At 40.4% G+C, this 24,592-nt stretch overlaps 1 protein-coding gene across 1 annotated transcript; it reads right to left on the minus strand.

The window, feature by feature from the left end:
• Positions 1-717: 717 nt before the first annotated feature.
• On the minus strand, positions 718-16,269 carry CNRIP1 (cannabinoid receptor interacting protein 1). Its single transcript, XM_004742091.3, has 3 exons — positions 15,674-16,269; positions 13,509-13,659; positions 718-1,750 (listed from the first exon to the last, which is right to left on the minus strand). The coding sequence occupies exons 1-3, from the start codon at positions 15,850-15,852 to the stop codon at positions 1,586-1,588; spliced, it is 495 nt and encodes a 164-aa protein (XP_004742148.1). The 5' UTR covers positions 15,853-16,269; the 3' UTR covers positions 718-1,585.
• Positions 16,270-24,592: the final 8,323 nt, after the last annotated feature.

A 24,592-nucleotide genomic window follows, 5' to 3' on the forward strand; every position in this document is an offset into this window, starting at 1 on the left:
TGAACCCAAATCCAAGGCATTGCTGTGCCCTGCTGGTAATATGGCCTCATTACAGGTAAACGACTGGGACGGATGGTTTGCCGCCCGCCTTGAGAATGCAGTTCCTCAGTAATCTCTCTCTCACACTCCCCCTATCCTAGCATATGCCTACAAGAAGTCTTTGCAGGAAGCAGAAAAGCAAATCCACAGCTAACTTCTCCCGACACAATAAATCTGTGCTGCCCAAATGAACAAGACAACACCGTTGCAGGGTAGTATGCTACTTTTCCAGAGGAAATGTTTTTCCTTCGTAGAGAATTTATCCTCAAACTGCATGGAGTGAGGGATTTGTGCCACAGAACTTGCAGGACCCTGGGGGCAGGCAAGGAGATCTCCATCCCGGTGCGCATTTGCTATGACAATAGCATGTCCTTGTGCAGCTCAGCTACATAGACTGGTGATGGGCATGGTCGTCACAGGAGGAGGCGTCGAAAGAAGTAGGGACAAGCAGTTTTTTCACTGTCCACCAAGGGCCTGAGTCTCTGCTAGCCTTGTTAGAGCTGGCTGGAGGCCTCCTGCTAAATTGTCCAAGCTGATCTATGATGAAGGGTGCTGATTCTCCTCCAGGTGTAGCCTCCGTGCCCTTCAATGGAACAGGAGATCTGAATGGGGCTGGCCTGGAGACAAAGGTCACCGGCTAGACAGATATTGCCCATATGAAGAAGAAAAATCAGGGCATGATTTTCAATACCTTTATTAAGAAATATCAAAAGTTCATTACAGTTCCATACACAGTTTTACAAAGTTCAAGGGAAGGGGAACGGAGGGGTGCCATCATATGCATGTTTGAACGTTATGGCAGCTTGCCAAAAAGGTAACCCTACAACTTTTGTCATCTTGTTTAACAGTGGACCCCAGCCAGGCCTTTTCCCATTTCTACTAGGCCACAATATAATACCTTAAGCTACTTGAAAGAGTTTTAAGGTGTTATAAATACTTCTTAAATATTTGCCCTTTTATTGTCATGGTTGTTCCCTGAAGAAGCTGAACCATTTATACGAGCACAACACCTGAGTCCCACTTACTGCTGCGTGTCTTATATTATCACCAAGCCTGCCTTGGGGGCTGGATAACACCGCAAGTTACATGTTACCATATCACACTTGGGAGAGAACCCACACACGTTGTTACATTTTTTATTTAGCATTTAACAGAAAAAAAGGGGGGGAGGGGAATCACTCAATGTGGAAACAAAACACCACAGTCATTCAGTGGAATTATGAGGAATGGGATACGTCTGCCAATTCCACTGAGCTCCTCTCAAGCGGTCTCAAGCGGTCGACGGCATGACCAGGAACAACTGGATGCAGGAACACCAACACAGAACACAGCAAGGGATCTTCTCGGGGATGGTACACCACAATCTCTTATGTCAGGGACATGGCATCAGAAGGGAATTACACTTTCAAAGTAATCGGGGCCAGTAGGTCATCAGCACCCGAAGGGAAACAGCAATGGTGTCATGTGCCTTGGCGAAGGCTTGTGCTGGGTTATCTGAAAGTAGATTGTTGAAGAGATTGTCCAGCAACATCAGAAAGAGCCATCTTCAGAGGAAGGACTCCTTGTTCACCCACATGAGGCTGCGTGTCTCATTGGGCTTGCATTCATACTCAATGACAGAGAAGGGGCTTCCCCATTGGCAGTGATCTCGCTTGTGGTAATTGTAGAACTTGACTTGCCACACCGTCTCGAAGGTCCCAATGTCCGTGAACTGAGGGAAGAGAAACATGCGCCATAAAAACCTTGTTCTGCCATGAACGATAGCTAAGAATTCATGTTAGGGAAAGAGATCCTGCATAATCAAGGGTCAACAGTCGAGGCTCTTTTGGTATGCAAAGTTTAGGCCTTTAACTTTAATGAACTATTTTCCTTTATTATGTGAGCTATTTTCCTATAAGCCTTTTTCTCTATAATCCCATTGTACAGGTGACATTTGCTGTCATACTGTCTTTAATAAACATAACTCCCCAAATTTATCTGTTTTCCAGATTTAATTATTGGAAATAACTCTTTGAATCTCAGACTTTCAAAGCTTGCCACGAAGCGGGGTTAGGAAGAGAAGAGAGGGAATAGTGTTTGAGGAGGATCTTTTGGTGTCTATTTCAAAGGACTGTTATACAAAATAACAAAGGCACATTATCACTAAGCACAAGACACAACTGCCCTTCCATCATTAATTTCACTTCCAGGGAAAAATATTTTCTTAGAAGCATTTGATTGTTAAAGACCCTACTTCTACTTTTAAAAATACTGTTGAGCATCTGTAAGTCAGGACCCCATGTCCACGTCTAAGGCTTCAGTTGTACATGGTCCAGAGCCATAATTGAGTATGTACTATGTGCTTTGCATGCACAAAACTTCATATGAGGTATGATTCTTGCCCTCAAGAAGTTTGCATTCTACTGCCAGAAGGTAAGCCCTGCAGATCACTGCACAGAATTCTCCTGAGCCCTAAGCATGCAACTCCCATGTAGCTGAGAAGAGGACACAGAATACCCTAGGGGCCACTTGGGCAGGTGTTCAAGGGGCCTGACCCTGCCACTGCCTCCTGGAGCTATTTAGGGAATCTGGCATTAAACATCATGATGCCTGTCGTTATTTTCTCCTCTGACCCTCTCCTGTCATGGGAGGAGACAGGGACTGACTTGGCAATGTTCTTAGACTTGTCAGGAGCCAGAAGACGTGGAGGGAGGCAGGGCAGTGAGCAATAGGAGTCTTACGCTTGAGGCCGCTGCAGGAGGAGGGTGATCAGGTGCTTCCCAGATGGCTTTCCAAGATGCTCTCAAAATTATATCCTGCACCATTGCCTCATCCTGCTAATTTGATCCCCAAACAGGGTTTGGCTTTCCTTTGGGATATGTGCCTGACTCCAAACAGTGGGTGACATACCTTGAGTCCCCAACTCTTTCCCCAGGTAGGAAAAGAAAGTATGTTTTTCTAGAGAATCATGGCTTAACAGTCTAAAGACCTGGAGTGGCTTTATTCACTATAGCTTCCAAGTGGAATCAACTCAGTGTTTCATCACTCACTTGGTCATCGACAAGTGTTAGTGTGCCTGTTGTTAAGGCGTTTTACTCAGGAAAAAAGAAACATGCTGATTCAGGCAGCAATGAGGACGGATCTCGAAGATGTGCTGAGCAAAACAACCCAGACCCTAAAGGATACATATGCTGTATGATTCCATTTATAATATTCACATATCTGTGTATCTATCTCTCTATCCATCTATCTATGCTGACAGGAAGCAGGAAGCCTCCAAGGTTACTTACAGTCTGGGGTGGAGGAAGGGATTAATGGTTTATGAAAATGAGCAAGAGGGAAATTTTGGGGGGGGGGAAATGTTTTACATCTTGACTGGGGTGGTGATTACATGAAAAAGAAAAAAAAAGGCTAACATTTGAAAAAAACTTCAGATGTAATATTAGTAGTAGTTACAGAAAGGCAAACTTTGACTGAGGTGATTATTCACCTATTAACTCGGCGAAAATGTCTAAATACCAGAAGCAATCATTCGCCTTCGGGGTAATATAATGAAAATTGGTGGCATATCCATTTGATGGATTTATGTAGCCATTACACAGGAATTTAGAGTTCTTCATGTTGACAGAAAATGCTTAGAACAATGTCAACAAGAAAAAGAGGGATTAGGACAGTTTATATAGAGTGTGAGCTCAAGTGTATAAAGTAAGATGGATAGAAAAAAAGAGAATGAAAAAATATTGTCAGTAAAGCTTTTAAGTAAAGGAATGGAGTGTTTTCCTATCTTTTCTACTTGGATTTTCTGCAATAAATATGTAACTTTTATAAAGAACATTTTAAATGGTGAAATGGATTTATCATCCCTAAAAAATTAACACACATTTCCCTCTAACCCTAGGGATTTTATAAATTCTATCAAGGATACATATATGCTAATCAAAAGATTCCAGCTTTGTTGACAGTAGGGTAGTGGTAGAAAGAATAAATTGAAATGTGTTTTATAAATCACCAAAATTTTTAAAGAGGGATGATGATGGTGATTAGTGCCATTATCATGATTTGACCAGCACAGAGCTCTGCTCATTTTAAGTGCAACTGAATTGCAATGACTCCTAAAAATATTTTACATACACCAGTTAATTTTTGAGGAAAGCAGCTTGAGACTATGCTAGGGAAGTGGGGGAAACAAGATTATCTTGAAAGATATACAAGAATATCTTGAAAGATATTCAAGAATATCTTTCTTGAAATAGATATAAATAAAAGTTGGTTGTAAAAGCAAAAACAAAGATTAAGACCACAGGCAAGAAAAACCCAAAGACACGACACTGTGTCTGAATAACCTTAAAATTAATGAAGTCTCAGTGTCACAGTGATGTGGGAAACAAAGGCATAAGAAAAATTATTAAATTTCCTACTTACTTACAGCCCACTGACAAGTCCATGAAACAGGCAGAATGACATTCCTCTAGGAAATCAGTAGCCTGGATGTTAATACTTTGCTAAGGGCAAAAGGCATTCTGAGGCTGGTCCCCCAGGATCCTATAAGTCTGCTTTAACATATAAAAATTTCTTAGGAAACTTCCTTCATCTCTATTCCCCAAGATACATGTTGGTAGTTATCTTCCAAGCCACCCAGAGATATACATCTGAAGAGTCTTGTGGCTGACTTCTTACTCAACAGTTATAAGTGACCTTTCCCTAACAACAGCCAGACCCCTAGGATCCTGGAAACGTTGTTTCCAAAACACGTTGGAGGCTTCCCTATCCCTCACCCCCTCCCAACTTGAAAGTATATAATGGGTCACTCCTCAGGACCACAGTGCAGCTCTTTCTGCTTATAGGTCCTGTTCCCGTGCTTTAATAAAAAAACCATCTTTTTGCATCAAAGATATCTCAAAAATCCTTTCTTGGCTGTCAGCTTGGAACCCTAATGTCTTTCCTACATCGACAGTTCTCAGTTGACACAGGAGACCAGCATAGAAATCTGCTGACAGCAACAGTCAGAGCTAAAGGTATGGAATGTTCAGGTGCTTTTGTTTTGTTTTTGTTTTTTTCTCTTTTACTAGTGTTGGGCCCAAGGTCATTTTGTAGTTAACTACTGCTAAATATGCATCTATTTTCCCATGCCTTAGTTGTCCTAATCTCCCATTAGCTTTCTTCCTGTTCTTTCTTCTGGAATTCTATTTCCAGGATGCCTCACCACCTAGCTCAGAATTTCTTCTCCTCTGATGTAGGAGCAGATGGGATCTTGAAAGCTGACATTCTTCTTAAAGAACAGAAGCAACTACACAGGCTCTCCGCTCTCTCCCAACCCATCTGTGCCTTCCAAGGAAAACGTACACAGGCAGGCTCCTTGAGTGATGCAATTCACACACAGGTAGGATTTTGTGCATTTGCATAGCATTCTTTATTTTATACAATACCTTACATATGCCATTCTACTTTGGTCTTTTGACTAGTTTTAGCTTTTCCATTTCGTACAGAAAAGAACTAAGATTCAGAGAGGTTAACTGACTGCCGTAGGTCTAGACTATGTAGCCGTGATAGGAGAAGGTCAAGAACAATGACAGGAGAAGGTGAAGAACTTAGGTTTCCTAATTTTTATCTAGAAACTATTATCATGATATCGAACTGCTTTTAGAAGCAAATAAGAGTTAATGAACAGCTTTTCTCTATTCTCTGAATGAGAACATGTATGGATTGCCATATATAGAATGCTTTAGGGCACTACTGTGCACTGAATGTGTGCATCTCCCCAAATTCACATGTTGAAGCCTCCATCTCCAATGTGATGGTATTTGGGGGTGGGGCCTTTCAGAAGAAATTAGGCCATAAGGGTGGAGCCCTCGTGAATGAGATTAGTGCCCTTGGATGATAGGAGAGGGATGATCTCTATGCTTTTTCATGGGAGGATACAGCCAAGAAAGCAGCTGCTTGAACCTGCACAAGGGCGCTCATCAGACACAAAATCTGCTAGTACCTTGGTCTTAGACTTCCAGCCTTCAGCACTATGAAGAACTAATGTTTATTGTTTAAGCCAGCCAGTCTATGGTATTCTAAAAGTGACACTCCACTATAGACCTGGGCATATTACTTGATAGTGTCCGTACAAGTTGCAAACTTTGGGATGTTTTTATTTTACAACTGATACGGGAGAGAATCGTCAGATTCCAAGGAGAGGAAATTCATCTGTCATCTTCTGTAACAAGGAATCTGAAAAGTTTATTTTATTTTATTTTTTTAAAAGATTTTATTTATTTATTTGACAGACAGAGATCACAAGTAGGCAGAGAGGCAGGCAGAGAGAGGGGGGAAGCAGGCTCCCTGCTGAGCAGAGAGCCCGATGTGGGGCTTGATCCGAGGACTCTGGGACCATGACCTGAGCCAAAGGCAGAGGCTTTAACCCACTGAACCACCCAGGTGCCCCAAGAAGTTTATTTTAAATAAATCCTATGGTCAGGGTACCTCGTGGCTCAGTCGGTTAAGCATCTGACTTCAGCTAAGGTCATGATCTCAGAATCCTGGGATCGAGCCCCGCATCAGGCTCCCTGCTCAGTGGGGAGTCTGCCTCTCCCTCCACCCTGGTCATGCTCGCTCTCTGGCTCAAATAAATAAATAAAACCTTAAAAAAATAATAACTTCTATGGTCTTACAACCAGTTAGCTTAAAATCACTAGAATACCTCTCACCACTCACCATGCCACTAGAGACATAGGAAATTCACAAGAATAAGGTCACTCAGGAATCCGTTGACTTGAGAGCTTAGAACAACCTTATCATATCGATAGAAACACAATGTTACCTCACTGGTAAACACATTCATTACAATAAGCATCTGTGACTTTTTTTTGTGCGGCGTGACCTATGAATTCTTACCGGATTCCAAGCCTCTCCTACTCCTGTACTGCTTGATGTTTTATCAGTAAATACATGTTTTCCATGTCTCTTAGAACTAGATCGATAGAATAGATAGGACTAAAAGTTCTGAGAGTTACAAAGTACGCTTAACTTTGTAAGAAACTGTCCAACTTTTCCTAAGTGATTGCATCATTTTACATTCCTCCCAGCAACAAGAGTTTTAGCCGCTCTCCATCCTCCCCGACAGCTGGCCTTGCCAGCCCTTTAGTCAGTCTGGTGTAAAGAAGAAGAAAGATATTAAAGAGTAGAAATAAATGAAATAGAAAAGAAAAACACAGTAAAGAAAAAACTATAAGGGAAGACTCTAGAAAAGAAATAATGTAAAAAAAAAATGCAGTGAAACCAAAATCTGGCTTTTGGAAAAGGTCTGAAATATTGATAAACCCCAGGGGCACCTGTTTGGTTCAGTCAGTAGAGCATGCATCTCTTAATGTTAGCGTCAGGAGTTTAAGCTCCATACTTGGTGTGGAGCCTACTTAAAAAAAAATTAAAAAAAAAAAAACCCTAGAAAAACTGAGCCAGAAAAAGAGGACAAATTACTGATGTCAGGAATGAGAGAGATGCTACAGCTATAGATCCCAAAGACCTTAAATTGGAACTTTATACCCATACAATTAATGAAATAGACAAATTCCTTAAAACACACAAACTATCAGTTGACCTCTATGTACTAAGGAAATTATATCTGTGGTTAAAAATCCTTCCAGAAAAAAAATCATAGGCCCAAATGGCTTCAATGATAAATTCAGACATTTAAGGGAAAAATACCAGTTCTACATAAATTCTTTCACACAATGGAGGAAGGAAAACTTCTCAATTTATTTTATGAAGCCAATGTTAACACCATAACTTGGCAAGGATATTACATATAAATGAAAATTGCAGACAAAAATTCCTCATGGGCTTATGCATACAATTTGCTTTTAATTTTTATTTGTTTGAATTAGTAAATGAAATCCAGCAAGAGTCTTTTACAACAGTAACAAGAAAGTTTTATCCTTGGAAGTCAAGGATGGTTCAATATTTTGAAATCCTTTTAATTCACCATATTAACAAAAATAAAGGAGAAAAGCTATTATCATCATACCCATGGCTGCAGACAAAGCATTTGGTAGTCCAACATCCATTCATGATAAAAACTCTCAGCAAACTAGGAATCGAAAGTCCCTCAATCTGATTAAAGGGCATCAATAAAAAAAACCTATAGACTATAGTTAACATCACCCTTAATGGTAAGACTGAGTTCTTTCCCTATAAGATGGGAAGTAAGACAAGAATATCAGCTCTTACTATTCCTGTTCAGCATTGTGTTGAAAGTCCTAACCGGTACTTTAAGGCCAGAGGGGGGGGAAAGGGAAAGTAAAACTGTTTCTATTTACAGGGGAACAACTGTTTGCAGAAAATACTAAGCAATATAATAAAAAGCTACTAAAATAAGCGAATTTAGCAATTTTGTAAGATACACTATCAATTTATAAAAATTGCTGTATTTCATAAAGAAATACACTAGCACTGAACAACTGGTTGTTTTTTTTTCCTACAGAAACTGATTTATTTTTCTTTCTTTTTTAATTAACATATAATGTATTATTTGTTTCAGGATTATTTTTAAGTATTTCACCAATTTTGTAGGTGAAAATTGGCATTGCACTATTTGTATTTTTTTTAAACCAATAGTGAATTTAAGCCATTTAAAAATACAGTTATTGGTTATTTGTATTTCTTTTGTGAATTGCCTATTTATATATTTTTGCTTATTTTCCCATTTCCCACATCCTACTGTTATTTTTTTCTCACTAGCTTCTAAGAATTCTTTGTATATTAAGTTATAGATCTTGACAAATGGCTCTACAGAGCTGACACACAGGAACAACTTTTCTATTTGGCAGGACATGCACCAGCTCACCTACCTCTGCACACAGAGCCTCCTAAAAAGCTCACATAGCTCGTTACCTTATTCCTCCTAACTGCCACCAGTCTCCCACTGAAGAGGGCCAACAAAAGGGGAAGAACGGTATGATGTATGCAGGCAGAATCTCCACCTGGATTCTCCCCCTGGAGGGACTGACTGGGGAATCAGTCACATTAAGGTACAAGTCAACACTGCTGTTTGAAATGGGGGTTGAGAGCTTTAAGAGCTAGGTAATTCATTCCTGCTACCAGGGCCTCAGGAAATATCTGAGTAAAGAGATCACTGCCATCAACCTAAGTCAGATATCAATGGATACTTCCTGACTTCAGCTTCGGTGGGCGGTAAAGGGCTATGGAAATTCACTGCAGGCCGCAAGCCAAGTCCACCCAGGCAGTGGCTGAAAATCAAGGCAGTGTAGCCTAGGAGACTGGGCATATGACATATAAAGCTTTCACCAATTGTTACTTGCCTTTTAATTTAAATTCTCTTAATGGAAATTTAATTTAATATCATGATGTCTGACAGAAATTTTACAGTGCATGTAATCAAAGCTTTCAATTTTTAGCTTTGAAGATCTATTTCTTTTAGGTTTAAATTAATTATTTTCTTATCAATTTTTTAAAAAAAGTTGACTTTTGAGTTAACTCCTTGATCCACCTGAAATATATTTTAGAGTATCATATCAGGAAAGAAAAACAGTGATGTTTCCCCCAAATAGCCAATAATTCCAGTATTATTTATCCAAATATTTAAAAACAGAAAAAAATACTTTTAAGTAATTTCACACTGCTAAGAAGTTGCTCTTGTATATCCTTAATTCAACGTCCCTTACCGGATTCCCCTATCTGTAAATTGGATTATTTGGACATTTCAAGACTTCCTTATTGTACCTGAAAGTGTGGTTATGTCTTTAATGTATAATACTTAAGCCTGAAACATGGATGACAAAAGTCATAAAATAGGTTCAAGGCTATATGAGCCTTTCAATACTAGAATGAAATTTGAATTTAACATTAGATCTGTTGACTTAATCAGGAAACCTTCTCTAACCTCTATTGTTTTCCTTAGAATCAGTCTATTACAGATGAGATACAAATACAGGGCCAATGCTCACATCAAAAGCCACGTGATCATTGTTGGAAAAATCAACTGTCAATCACTAACTTCTAGATGTGCACATTCTATCTAAGAAACCAGGCTTTCCTACTGGAACTCAAAATGCTAATACCATCTTAAATCCTTTGTAAGATGATGTACAAGTGTAAGCATAAATCAATTTTCAATGAAAGTTAAGTAAAATCTAAAATTATGAAAAAATCAAAATAGACTGTCACCTCTGGAAAAATAATGTTCTCAAATTTAAATATAAAAAATCACAAAGGAAAATGAGAAATTTAAATGGATTATGTTTCTAAACAATGGAAAATATAAGCAAAGCAACTCTGAGAGAAATAGGATAGATAGGACAGATTAAAGAAAAATCTTTACAAGGACTCTGATTTTTTAAGATTTTATTTATTTGAGAGAGATAGAGGGGGAAGGAGTGCATTGGTGTGTAGTAGGGAGAGAGGCAATGGGAGAGGGGGAGAGAGACTCTCAAGCATGCTTGGATGCTGAATACAGAGTCAAATCTAGGGCTCAATTCCATGACCCACAGATCATGACCTGAGCCAAAATCAAGAGTTGGAGGCTGAACCAACTGAGCCACTCAGGCGCTCCCAGAACTCTGATTTTTAAAAAATAATCTCAAAAGAAATACTAGCAAAACATGAAAGAACCAATTTACACACACAGAAGTAAAATTAAATGTTGAGATGTTCATTCTTGTCAGTGAGAGTAAAAAGTAAACTAGGAAATTTGTTTTTTAAAATAATTCCCAGTGATGTCATAATTATAGCAAACCCACTAGACTTCTATATTGCTGGTAACATTGTAAAATGGTACACACAATATTTAAAAAAAAAATACCCGAAATGGCCATATGTGGGAACAGTTATAAAACTCATTTCTTTTGGGGACACCTGGGAGGCTCAGTCAGTTAAGTGTCTGTCTTCAGCTCAGGTCATGATCCCAGGTCCCGGGATAGAACCCTGCATGAGGCTCCAGGCTCAGCCTGGAGTCTGCTTCTGCTTCTTCCTCTGCCCTCCCCCCATGCTCTCACTTTCTCTCTCCCCCTCCACAAATAAATAAATAAATAAATAAATAAATACAATCTTTAAAAAAAATTTTTTTGTTCCTCTTGCCAAATAATTTTACTCCTATTGAAGTAGTGGCACAGAATAATTCATTATAACACTTCTTATGATGAGAACAGCAGACATATCTAACATCTGAGGAGCAGTCTAATCAATACAATACAGCATGACAGAGTCTTATGGTGCCATTGAAACTGTAACAATAAACATGTAAAATGTTGGGCAATTACATAATAAAATGGTTGCAACTATAAAATGTATATATGTGGAATGGAATCTGAAAATGAACAGACAGATTCCTGTTGCTTTAAAAATTGTTCAGGGCACCTGGGTGGCTCAGTGGGTTAAGCCTCTGCCTTCTGCTCAGGTCATGATCTCAGGGTCCTGGGATCGAGCCCCGCATCAGGCTCTCTGCTCTGTGGGGAGCCTGCTTCCTCCTCTCTCTCTCTCTGCCTACCTCTCTGCCTACTTGTGATCTCTGTCTGTCAAATAAATAAATAAAATCTTTAAAAATATATAAAAAGATAAAAATTGTTCAAAATCCTGGGGGCACCTGGGTGGCTCAGTCGGTTAAGTGTCTGCCTTCTGCTCATGTCATGATCCCAGGGTACTGGGATCAAAGCCCACATCAGGCTCCTTGCTCGGCAGGAAGCCTGCTTCTCCCTCTCCTAGTCTCCCTACTTGTGTTCCTTCTCTTGCTGTGTTTTTGTCAAATAAACAAAATCTTAAAAAAAAATAAAACATTTTCAAATTTCTGAAATTTGTACTATTTAACATTTTTTAAAAAATCATGCAAATCCCTTGAGATGCCAGGATATATTCCCAGCCCTTTTCTCTGTATCTTTGCCCAAACAAAAGGAATCCTACAGGGACTTGTTGGCCTTCGGTCCAATGGGTGTGTTACTAAATGACAGTATTTCAGAATCTGACTTTCTTCATCACATAACTAGTATCATCCCCTTAAGGGTAGATTTGTAGTCCTTATACCCCCTTAGAGCTGAAAGGGGCCTCAGAGATCAGGGAGTGGATCCACATATGCCGCTCTGGCTTTATCTTGAGCTAGTCTCTGCCTCACTCTCCGCTCCACCCACGCTGGGCTTCTCTCCATTACAACACATTATGCTCTCCCTCAGCTTGTGATCTCTGTAAGTCCTCTTTCCTCAAGTGTTCCCTCTTCTCTCAGTGCTCATCTGTTTATTTCTTTCTCAAAAAAACCATCCTCAAAATCTTGAATTAGACCCGTGATATATGCTCCAAGGGCATGCTATTTTTTTTTTTTAGTCCATTTTGTATAATAATAACTATTTACTTTATTATTGGATAATCACATAGTCTGTTTTTCTGCTCTGGATTAGAAGCCCCATAAAGCCAGGAATATCTATTTTGTTCATGAATCCTCTTTCTGTGCCTGATGGGTAAGAAATGCCCATGTGTTTGTGTTGAATTGAGCAAATAAAAAAATTAATAGAAGAGAAATCTAAAAATACTAAATAAAATATGAGCATGTTGAATTTAGTGACATATTTTTTAAAATGCAAAACATTTAAGTGGGGTTTATTTTAGGAAATAAAGGGTAGTGTATTATAGAATTATTACATTAGCATATCAAAATAGATCAATTATCTCCATACATGGGAAAAGAAATTAGATAAAATTCAGCACATCTTTCAATTTAAAAAATGTCTCAACGCACCTGGGTGACTCAGTCAGTTAAGTGTCTGCCTTTGGCTCAGGTCAGGATCTCAGGATCCTGGGATTAAGCCCAGCATTGGGCTCCTTGCTCAGCAGGGAGTCTGCTTCTCCCTCTCCCCCTCCCCACCATTCGTGCTCATGTGCTCGCTTTCTCTCAAATAAATAAGCAAATAAAATCTTTTTAAAAAATGTCTCCTAGTGAGCTAGAAAAAGGATGCTTTAACATGATAAATATTTAAAAAACTAACATTGTATCTAACAGTGAAACCCTAAAGACAAGGATACACCTTACCACCATTAGTGAGCACCATTATTCTAGAAACACTAGCCAATGCAGTAAGGCTGGAAAGAAGATTCAGAAAATGATAGTTGTATGTAGATATAACTGCCAACTTGAAACACTTAAGATTAAATGGAAAATTTGAGTAAGCAAGTTCAGTAAGGTGGCCAGTTTCAAAATACATGAACCCATAATAAAAACAATACATTTAAAACCATTCAGTATTAACATAAGAATAGACAGATGATGGAATAGATTAGAAAGCACAGAAAGATTTTTTTGCTTTACAAGAAATTACTATGAAACTGACCATTAAAGCATGGATTTAATGAATTGTATTGGAATATTATGGACAAATAGATTCTAGTATGAAACTTTGAGTTAAAATTTCATAATTTTATAATATTTCCTATCATTTCTTAAAGGGATATACTGATTGCTTTCTTTTCCATGGTTTCCATTTGCCCTAACACCCCCATGCAGACCTTACCGGCATTGTGATCTGGATGGGTTGTCGCTCTCCACTCTTGGTTGGGGCCACACCTTCTGTGTCATATGTGCCCGTATAAACAATTCTGTCCCCATCAGGCTCTTTAGACTTCAGCTCCAGTGGGACAACCACACCACCAATGGAAATGTTCCTGCAATGGACTGGAGTTCACTATATACAGTAGGAATAAACTTAGGCACCCTGTCCTGGTCTGGACCATAACCCCAGGCAGGAATCCTACAGAGTTTGGCTAAAGGAGACTTCTGGTGGGGTACAAACTTCTGAAAGATCAGGAGGCTTGAGTTTGCCAACTTAACAGTCATGTGACCCTAGACCAACTACTTAATCTCTCTGGTCTGTCCTTAGTATTTCATCCAGAATATTTGTACAAGACTGAGTTGGACTCTATCGGTCCTCCTCTATATTTTCTTATCTGTGGGATTATGAAAAACTTACCTATGCCCAGCCTCATCCCAAACCCCAGAATTTAGAATTCAATGTGGTCAGGTATGGTTCAGGCACTGGTAAATTTAAGTTTCTCTAGGTGATTCTAATGTGTAGGTAGGGTTGAGAACGACTGAATTAGTTGTCTAATGATTTTTTCCTGTTCCAACAATCAGAGATCCCATGATTTGGGGCACACAAAGCCAACCACACAATCAGAAATTCTCAGCAGCATCATTCCTTTGCGCTAAGGTAGTGATTCTCAAGGGAGAGCCCCTAAACCAGCCCTGTCAGTATCACCTGCTCATGTATTAGAAAACAATGTTTAAGCCCAACTCCAGACATAGTAAACTGGAAACTCAAGAGTGGGGCTCAGGCATCTGTGCTTTAATAAGCGTTTTAGGGGATTCAGATACTCAAGCTTAGGAACTACTAGGTTAGGGCAATGAAAAACCCTTGATAAAAAAGTGTAAATAGAAAAAGTAGTTCTGTCATAATCACAAATTCATTTTAGATTAGTTAAAACAAAACAGAGAACCACCTTGAAGAAAATGGAATAGAGAACAGATAACTTGGGAGAAGAGGTTGCCAGGAAAGAAGGGAAAGGAAAAGTCGGGATCATATGGGGCTGCACAGAACAGTGGGAAATGTGAAGGCTACCTTGGCATGGGGTTGGGGGGAGGGGTGTCGGTGACAAGCAGGTGGACCAGGAGCACCAGAAAAAACCCAGTGTGGTTCTAACACCTAGACGGCCAACACAGGTTTATTGAATTAATGCCCATGGATGGAGACTGCAGCTATAAAAGGTATCTGGTGGACCCATAGCCCCTCCACAGCCAGCTTCCACATTAGACTTCACACCATGTTTAGGTGGAAGCTGAGAGGTAAAGGCCCCCATCCCTAGATACTTCTCTATAAGCCACAGCACCCTTCCATACTGACTTTCTAGCCAGAAATCCAGTGGGTGCATCCAACTGTGGTAGCAGGGAAGAGGGAATCCCTGCCACGAATAAACCAAGAAACATCCTTTTGTTGCAAGGATGGGGGGGGGGGGAATCCCAGGCACCATTACCAGGATGAACAAACAACTCAGGAGAAAATGAAAAACACCTGGCAAGGAAAACGGCGAAACCAGGCCTAAGCAGAGGCGGCTGTGCTCTAACTTGTGGCTGTTCCTCCAGCCCCAGGGTCTCCAGCTACATAAGGGTAGACGGATGGTGGAGTAGGGAGCATCCCTCAGGGAGCCCCAATAAATACCCCCCCCCCCCCCCCCCCCCCGGCTCAGCCCTTCTCCCTCCTTCAGCCTTGCGGTTGGCAGAAACGCCAGGGCAGGGGAGAGGAGGGCTGGGACTGCTGTAGGTGAACCACCCTGGTGGCCTGTGGGTGCGCCAAAGGCTGAGCAGAAGGGATGAAAAATTTACTAGAAACAACCCTCCCCGCGCCCCCCACCTGACCCCGCCCCAACCCTGGCTTCCTGACGCTGTTTTAAACATCCCTCCCCGAGATGGGTGGAAGGAAGCGTGAATAGGGAAAGACAAGCGTAAAACAGAGGAGGGGACCAAAAGGAACAGGGAACCGACCTCTTCCCCCCACCCCTGGGCCGCTGGACACGACGCGAGGCCAGAGGGCCCGGGGAGAGACTCAGGGTATCGCGGGGGCTTCGGTCCTCCACGCGGACCCCAAGGTGGGACCGGGGGGCCCCGGCGCGCGCGCTTACTCACTCGACTTGCAGCGTGGTGGGCTTAATCTTCACCTCCACCTTGTAGGAGGAGCCGGTGAGCAGCTTGATGGTGCGGTTCTGGCCGAAGCGCTGCCCGTCCACCTTGAAGAAGACCGGGCCGTCGTTGGGCTGGATGCGCAGCGCAATGGAGAGGCGCACGACACCCGGCAGGTCCCCCATGGCTGGGCGTGGAGCGAGCACGGCGGCCCCGCGGGGCGGAGGACTGCGCGGGCTGCGACCGAGCGGCTGGAGCGCGATGGGCGGAGAGGGAGCGCGGGGCGGGAGAGGGAGGTGGCGGAGGGGAGGCTGCAGCTAGGATCCCGCGCCGTCGCGGCCGTTCGCCCCGGCTTTTGAGGACCAGCTCCGGAGGCCGTGGCCTTCCGCCCCACTCCGCAAGGAAACGCGCCCGGGAGACGGCTCCGAGGGCCCGAGCTTCCCCATCCCCCGCCCCCGTGCTGCGCCCTCCGCGTCCTGCTGGTTTCGTTCCGGCCCGCAGGCCCCAGGCAGATCCGCGCAGCTGGGGGCGAGAGAGTTAATCCTGCTTACGCACCACAATCCCCTCCAGCTGGAGAAGAGGACATTCAGGCTCCTCCTAGAGCCGCGCGGGGCGGGCGGAGATGAGGATTGGGAGGGAGGAGATACTGGGGTACTGAGGTTAAGCGGCATCTCACCAAGGACCGAGACCTCGGAATCTGGGTACAACTTTGGTCAACTAAGGAATGTGGATACCATTGCTCGAGAATCGGGCCCCAGCTAGGCAAGAGGAGGCTCAGAGGCGAAAGGGAGATGGGAAACGGGGCAGGAAACCTCTAGCCAGTGATTTAAATGTCAGGAAATATGAGTCTTTCCAAAGCTTAAGGGAAATGGCTGAGGAAAGGCGCAATTCCATCCAACGTGACCTGAAAGCTGCCCTGGTTTAGAAATGTGTGCAAGAAAAGGAAAAAAAAATTACCAATATATATTCAAGGAACTGCATCTTCTCGTAGGTGTGTATTTCTATTATGCATCTCAAAAATGACACGGTGTAATGAGTCACGTATATTTACAGAGATCTCGAAAGGTGAGCTGTTAACCCTGTAAAAGGTAACTGGCTTGTGTCCAAGGCATAGCTGGTGACAACGGCCAAGAGGAGGCACTGGTCACAAGATCATTGGCAGGGCACCCCTTGCGACACGCAGAGTTTGGATTTGCATAATAGCGTGATTAGAGCGTGTCGTTGGGAGAAGTCGGTTGACAGGTCGAGATTTTGGAAGCAAGAGGAGACCAAGGCTATCAGGGCTCTACGGGGAATGGCTTCAGAAAGCGGAGAGTAAACACCTGCTTCAGCACCAGCTAGGTGGATAGTACCAGAGCCTGCGAGCACACCTGGGGAATGGAGAAGCTGGTTAGTGAGGACAGATATGCAGGGAGGGGTCTGTATGGGAGTTTTAATTCAGTCAGATTAATAATATTGCTTTTCTTTAGAAATACGACCATTTCGAAAGTGGTTTATTTCCCACCTTATTCTACAAATTACATCACGTTTCTCTCATTTCCGAATTGTTTGCAATACTTCCTACACTACTCTGAATCGTATTAAATTCTGTAGGCTGCAGTTTTGTGTAATTGTTTGTATTGACAAATTTGCTCACCACACCATAGTCGTTAACATTAAATAAAATAAAATCCCTTTAAAAAACCTGATACAGGGACGCCTGGGGGGCTCGGTGGGTTAAGTCTCTGCCTTTGGCTCAGGTCATGATCCCAGGGTCCTGGGATCGAGCCCCGCATTGGGCTCTCTGCTCAGCAGGGAGCTTGTTTTGCCCCACCCCTCTCTGCCTGCTGCTCTGCCTGCTTGTGGTCTCTCTGTGTGTGTGTCAGATAAATAAATAAAATCTTAAAAAAAAAAACCACAACCTGATACATATGTTCCTTACATAACATGTATTTTGGCTCCTGAATAAAATTTGACGGCAGGAACTCTTTTTCAGATCACTCAGTAATGTCTACCATAGTGTCTTCTGCAAAGGGACCCATCAAATATTTGTGTTTATCCAAGTTGTTCAGACTTCACCAAAAGGGGGGGGGGAATAAGATGTGAGGGAATGACTTGAAAATGTTCCTTGGCAGCAGAGGCAGTTTGTGTAGTAGTTAAAGCCCAGAAGCCTTACCATCAGACTTGTTAAAATCCTCACCCTATCACCTTGACAGTTGTGTGACCTTGGCAAATTTCATAACCTCTTCAAAATGGTTTTCTCATCTGTAAAAGGGATGGAGGAAAGCAGATGCTATCCCTCTGATAAGGTTGTTGTGATAATCAAATGAGATGATGCACATTCTAGAGCCTGAATCTAATATTAGCTATTACTGTTAAGTGGGGGAAAAAACAAATAGTCAATAAACATATATCAGGATGCTCAGCCATCACCAGTAGAAAAGCCAGAGGAATGTAGACCAAGTCAGTAGTATAAAATTTTTTGTCTATCAGCTTAGCAGAATTTTCAAAGTCTTAAAATTCAGTATTGGTAAAGATGTAGAGAAATCAGCACTGTCATGAGCTGGTGGAATAATATAATTGCTACAACCTTTTATTAGAAGTAATTGAATAAATTAATAAATTAGTAAAAGTTAAGCCATAAATGGGGCACCCGGCTGGCTCAGGTACAGCATGCAATTCTTGATTTCAGGGTTGTGAGTTCAAGCCTCAAGTTGGGTGTAGAGATTACTTTTAAAAATATAAAAATCTTCTAAATTAAAAAAATTAAACCATATATGTATATATGTGTGTGTGAATGTACGTATACATATATACATATATGTATATATATGTATATGCACACACACAGTGCTGAGACAACAATCCTACTTTTGAAATCAATCCTTCAGGATGCCTGGGTGACTCAGTCACTAAGCATCTGCCTTCAGCTCAGGTCATGATTCCAGGGTCCTGGGATCGAGCCCCACATCAGACTCCCTGTTAGGCAGGAAGCCTGCTTCTCCCTCTCCCACTCCTCCTGCTTGTGTTCCTGCTCTCACTGTCTCTGTCAAATAAATAAAATCTTAGAAAAAAAATAAAACCAATCCTTCAGAAAAAAATGAAGAGATTATTGCACTGGATATATGTAATTTGGGTGTTAATTGCAGCACTGATTATAAAAATCAAAACAAAGCATAATTGAAAATCAACCAATAAATACATGGCTGAATAAATTCTTATCTACCCATGCTATAGAATTTGTGCCACTGTTAATATAATAAATTATATGTTGTATTGGCAAACACATATGCTAAAACTGTTAATGGTAAGAGCAGGGTGGCTACAGAGCAGTAAACTGCGGCAGCCTGAGGACAAGTACTTTGTTTTATTCATGGCTGTATCCCAGCCAGCACAGAAGAGTGCTTGGCACATACTAGGTGCTCCATAAATATTTATTGAATTGAATTTCTGTCCTTGTTTTAAACATGTTCATATGTAAATTCTCCCATGTCTTGAAAAACAATGGGATCCATCTGATTTATCTGGAGTAATGTAAACTGAAAACAAATCTAATTGCAAATAATATCTATAGTGTGATGGTATTTCAAAACACTGAAATTTTAAAACCATATAAATGTGCATATGTTTTTACTAGCCCTCTTTTAAAAAAGTGGAAGGTACACAGCAAATGTAGTTTTGGTTACTTGGGTGGATAGGGACTGGAAAGAGAGTGATACTCTTGAAAGTACTTTAAAGTCTTTTGGGAAATTTTACTTTTTTCCTCCAGTTTTTGTTCAGCAATCCCAGTCTCAAGTCAACTTCCATCTGTGTTTTAAAAAGAGTGTTGGATGTGAAGTAAGATGACTTCAGTTTGAGTGCTGGCTCAGCCACTAATTGGTTTCTTTATGCAAAGCACTTAAAATCTTTGCATTTCAATTTTCATTATGTGTAAAATGGGAATTAAAATATATCATTCCTAACGCTATGAGAATTAAATGATAAGATGGAAAGTATTTGAAAAATAAATTACTTTTCAAATATGAGGCATTATGAATGCTGGACAACATGCATTAGGGATAATAATTTGAGAATGATAAAATGCAACTTCTTAAAACAGAATTAATAAATATAAAAGCAACCGTAAATTTTCCTATACTGATACAAATGTGCAAAGAATATGGGTATGCAGTATAATGGATCTGTATTTGTATCCCAGTTCAGTTGATTATGAGCTGGTGACCCTGAACAAGCCAAGCTACTTAACTTCTGAGAACCCCAGGTTTTTCATTTGTTCAAAGATAATGGTAACATATATGATGCTCATAGAACCCAGTGAGATGATATAAAACACACAAGAATATCAGTAACATATAGATTCTTAATATATAATAGATATTTTTGTTTATTTGAAAATATATTCCTTTATTTTTAAGGTCTCTAGTGTTACAACTTCAGAGTGGTATCCTAAAATATCAACTACCAACAGGGCAACTGTTATTAGATTCTTATGAATCTTGATAAATTTAGCCCAAGTGAATGGTGCACGTGGTTGAGGAATCAAGCAACAACTTGTCCATTCTCTGGACTGAATTCAAAAACCCATCAGTGTTATGATACAAGACGTAACTGTGTGTGCATGTGTATAAACATGTATGTACATATAAAATCCAATTCCAGTACTCTTAGCTACTTTCTTTTTCACTTAAACCATATTGAGGTATAGTTTAATATCTGCAGGAGCTCTTTCTTTCTTTTTTTAAAAAAATCAGTGTCAGTAATTCATGATTACTGCCTCAGATAGACTTCCCATCAGAGATGTCAACTCGTTTACTGTCCATTTTACTAGGATTTCCTCTCCTGGTTTCATTTGCTAGACTTGAAGGCAAATCTATCCTCCCAGACCAGTTTTGAAAAACCCAGGTTCTGTCTTAGGCCCAAAGGATTTTGTTGCCATGGCAATGAGCAATAGCCTACCATTTGTCTGCTAGACTCTTGGAGCAATCCAGTTATGTTCTTACACAGTTGCTCAGCGATGAGCATCAGCGATGGTCATCCTCACATCAGTTCTTGCTTGCATTTGTTGCAGACCAATTTAGCATAAGAATTTACATCCAAATAAAACTTGTGTTGATTTCTACCATGGATGTTATCTGTGAACAACCAGCACAACATTACTTTTTCTTCACAAATGTAGATAAACATTCAATTAAATCTAGATTTCATAGAGACGGCTTTCTATTTTTTCTATACAGGCTTTTAAGAAAAATGATTGTAGTTAAAATATGCATAATATAAAACTGACCATTTTAACCAGTTTTAATAGTGTAGAGTTCTATGGCATAAGTACATTCATTATTGTGCCACCATCACCAACATCCATCTCCAGGGTGTTTTTATCTTCCCCAATTCAAATGCTATACTGGTGAAACCCTAAGTTCTTATTCTCCCCCAAACCCCTGGAATGTTACATTCCTTTGCATCTATGCATGCCTTGTTCTTTCTCTTCATTCAGGCCCCTGATCAATTGTTAGCTCATTAGAGAGTCCTAAATTTAGCCCCCATTCCGTCCCTCTGCTTTATTATTTTTTTCAGAACATCTGTCAGCATCTGGAATGATAAAATATACATTTACTAGTCTACTTGTACATTGCTTCCTCCACCAACATATAGATACCTTTAGGGCAGGGATTCTATCCTATTTACAACCTTCTTCCTAATAACTAGAACTAAGTCCAGCAAATAGTAGGTGCTTAATATTTGTTGAATGAATCAGTAAATGAATTAATTGTTCAGAATTATTAATAATTAACCCACCCAGCAAGGCTCAAGTCAAGTCTTCCTTCTCCTTAAAGCTGTTACTGACTAGCCCAGCCCTCACCAATACTCACTTCCTTTGAAGTCTTACAGCAATCATAATATAGTCAACTGACAACTAATTGGAAAACTGGGGGCAATGGCAGACTGCAAGAGGAGAAATTGGACATGGATAACCCTAATTCATAATGAAAATAGAATTAGTCAAAATCTAATACAAAATGAATATGATATTTAGAGTATTTCTAATATTTTATTTATTTTTTCTTATTTTTTTATTGTGTTATGTTAGTCACCAAAGAGTGCATCATTAGTTTTTGATGTAGTGTTCAGTGATTCATTGTTTGCATATAACACCCAGTGTTCCAAGCAATCTCTGCCCTCCTTTATACCCATCACCAGGCTCACCCATCCCCTCACCCCCTCCCTTCTAAAACCTTCAGTTTGTTTCCCAGAGTCCATAGTCGCTCATGTTCATCTCCCACTCTGATTTTCCCCCTTCATTTTCCCTTCTCTTAGTGTCCTCCATGCTATTCCTTATGTTCCACAAATAAGTGAAGCCATATGATAATTGATTTTCTCTGTTTGACTTATTTCACTTAGTGTAATCTCCTTATGTCCCACCTGTGCTGATGCAAAAGTTGGGTATTCATCCTTTCTGATGGTTGAGTAATATTCCATTGTGGATACAGACCACATCTTCTTTATCCATTCGTCTGTTGAAGGGCATCTTGGCTCTTTCCACATTTTGGCTATTGTGGACATTACTGCTATGAACATTGGGGTGCTTATGGCCTTTCTTTTCACTATATCTGTATCTTTGGGATAAATACCCAGTAGTCCAATTGCTGGATCATAGGGTAGCTCATTTTTAATTTTTTGAGGAACTTCCACTACATATTTTTTAAGTAGAATCCATGCCCAGCACAGAGCCCAGTGTAGAACTTGAACTCATGACACTGAGATCAAGGCCTGACTGAGGATCAGGAGTTAGACATCTAACTGACTGAGCCACCCAGGCACCCCAAGAGTACATCTAATATTTTAGAGCAGTATTTTTTTTTTGTTTTGTTTTATAGATTCCTTCCAAAAGGTGAAGGTTATACAACTACTTTTAGGTTCACAGAATATTATATACATTGTTTGACCAAGAAATGGCCCAACATTCTTCTTTGTTCTCAAATAATACAATGAAGCCCATGAAATACAAGTTCATCATTGAGCAAATGCTCTTTTTAGAGATATACACTTTCTACCCAAAGTCTGAAGTATTGGTCACAATTTTATTTTTGCTCTCTGCTTCCCTTCCCACCACTCTCCATCCTCACACTGAACAACCTCACATAGCCATCATTTCTGTGTTCACAAACAAGGTTTCCATGTACTATATTCAAGCCATTGTTCATTTCCATTTTCTTCAATACGTTCTTTGAAAAGCTCATGGCATGATATTAATACAATACCCAACAAAAAGATAGTGCAGTTATCTTCACAAAAAATTTTAGTTCAGTGTAGAACAAACCAGAGCAGGGCATTCACTGAGTCTCTCTCTTGTGATGGGCTCAAACTACCACCATATTTTCCCTTCCAACAGGAGCGCTTCTAAAAAATGACCTCTCCCTTTGTTCACTCTGTTTAATGCAAGTGACAAGGATGGAGATTGCTTAATCTTTTCCCCTCTTCCCATTTTCCCACTTGTTCAAATATTTTGAAATTTTCTTCAATGTTAGGATGCTGACATTTTTTTCCCCAAGGTTATTTGAATAATACTTACACTTTCAAATGTTCGGCAAGAGGATATAGCTCAGATTTTCATAGAACAATGGCAGAATGTCTGGCTATGGCACAATATGATGGATTATATCTGATTGGAGAGGGGTTTAATGGATAGAATATGATAATAGCTAATAAATATATTTTAACATGCAAGTATTATGGTAATTTAATTTTTAAAATTTTAAAGATTTTATTTATTTATTTGACAGACAGATCACAAGTAGGCAGAGAGGCAGGCAGAGAGAGGGAAGGAGAAGCAGACTCCATGCTGAGCAGAGAGCCTGATGCGGGGTTCAATCCTAGGACCCTGGGATCATGACCTGAGCTGAAGGCAGAGACTTTAACCCACTGAGCCACCCAGGTGCCCCATATTATGGTAATTTTAATATTTTTTTTCACGAATGGAATACTGTCATATATTTTATTTATTTATTTAAAAAATTTTTTTAAAGTAGGCTCCATGCCCAATGTGAAACCCTATATGGGGCTTGAACTCAACACCATAAGATCAGGACCTGAGCAGAGATTGAGAGTCAGATGCTTAATGGACTGAGCCACCTAGCCCAGGTGCCCCAGAATATTGCTTTTTAAATGCTCTTTAGCTGAAGTCCACTTAATACACCACCAATAACTGATTACTGTAATAATTATACTTCTGTGCTCTCTTACATAATCCTTTGGTTTTTTTTTTTTTGTTTTTTTTTTTACATTTCTTTTGTTTCAGTCAGACCATGATTTCCTATTCTTTTATTTACACTCTAACGTGTAGGACCATTGAATTAGTCAGGATTAATTTGCGAGTGATCGCAAGTGTGAACTCAATTCTAACCAGCCTAGGCAAAGACCAAATGGGTATTTTATGAAATAAAAGGAAGGGGTTAAGGAGCAGCACATAGATGAGGGGACGTATCCGCTGGACTTCAGGAATGCTAGAAATAGAACCTTTAGAACAAAATGGTTGGGGAGAGAGAGAGAAAATGAGAGAGAGAGAGAGAATCATTGTCCAAAAGAAGAGGTGCTGTTTCCTAAAGAAAGGCCAGTGGAGGTACTGGTCAGGCAAAACAAATAAAAGTGGAAATAAATGATGGAGGAGGAACTTGAGCTGAGATGGTCCAAGTCGGGTTCCTGAACTCTAGGACAGTGCCTGGCAAGCCCATCACCACTGATAATCCTCATGAGCCCTTGTCACTAGACCCTGTCTAATTTTGAAGAAGAAGAACTCCATGAAGACATGGAGTTCAAAAACCAGATGGGGATTTTTAATGGTCTCTTGATGTTTATTCTACATTTAGAGTTTTCTGATTAATTAAGAAACAACTTGAATAAGGGAAGTTAGAACAACTCGGTTTGTCTCACTTCCTGAACCCCACCTCT

The sequence above is a fragment of the Mustela putorius genome, unplaced genomic scaffold, assembly GCF_011764305.1.
Source record: "Mustela putorius furo isolate JIRA1106 unplaced genomic scaffold, ASM1176430v1.1 tig00000224_pilon_pilon_pilon, whole genome shotgun sequence".
Lineage (NCBI taxonomy): Eukaryota > Metazoa > Chordata > Mammalia > Carnivora > Mustelidae > Mustela > Mustela putorius.

Coding starts and splice junctions, on each gene's coding strand:
- CNRIP1 (XM_004742091.3), bottom strand. CDS start 15,852: ATGGGGGACCTGCCGGGTGTCGTGCGCCTCTCCATTGCGCTGCGCATC. Junction 13,660..15,673: donor CCCACCACGCTGCAAGTCGA/GTGAGTAAGCGC, acceptor AGTCCATTGCAG/GAACATTTCCATTGGTGGTG. Junction 1,751..13,508: donor CCATCCAGATCACAATGCCG/GTAAGGTCTGCA, acceptor CTCTTCCCTCAG/TTCACGGACATTGGGACCTT.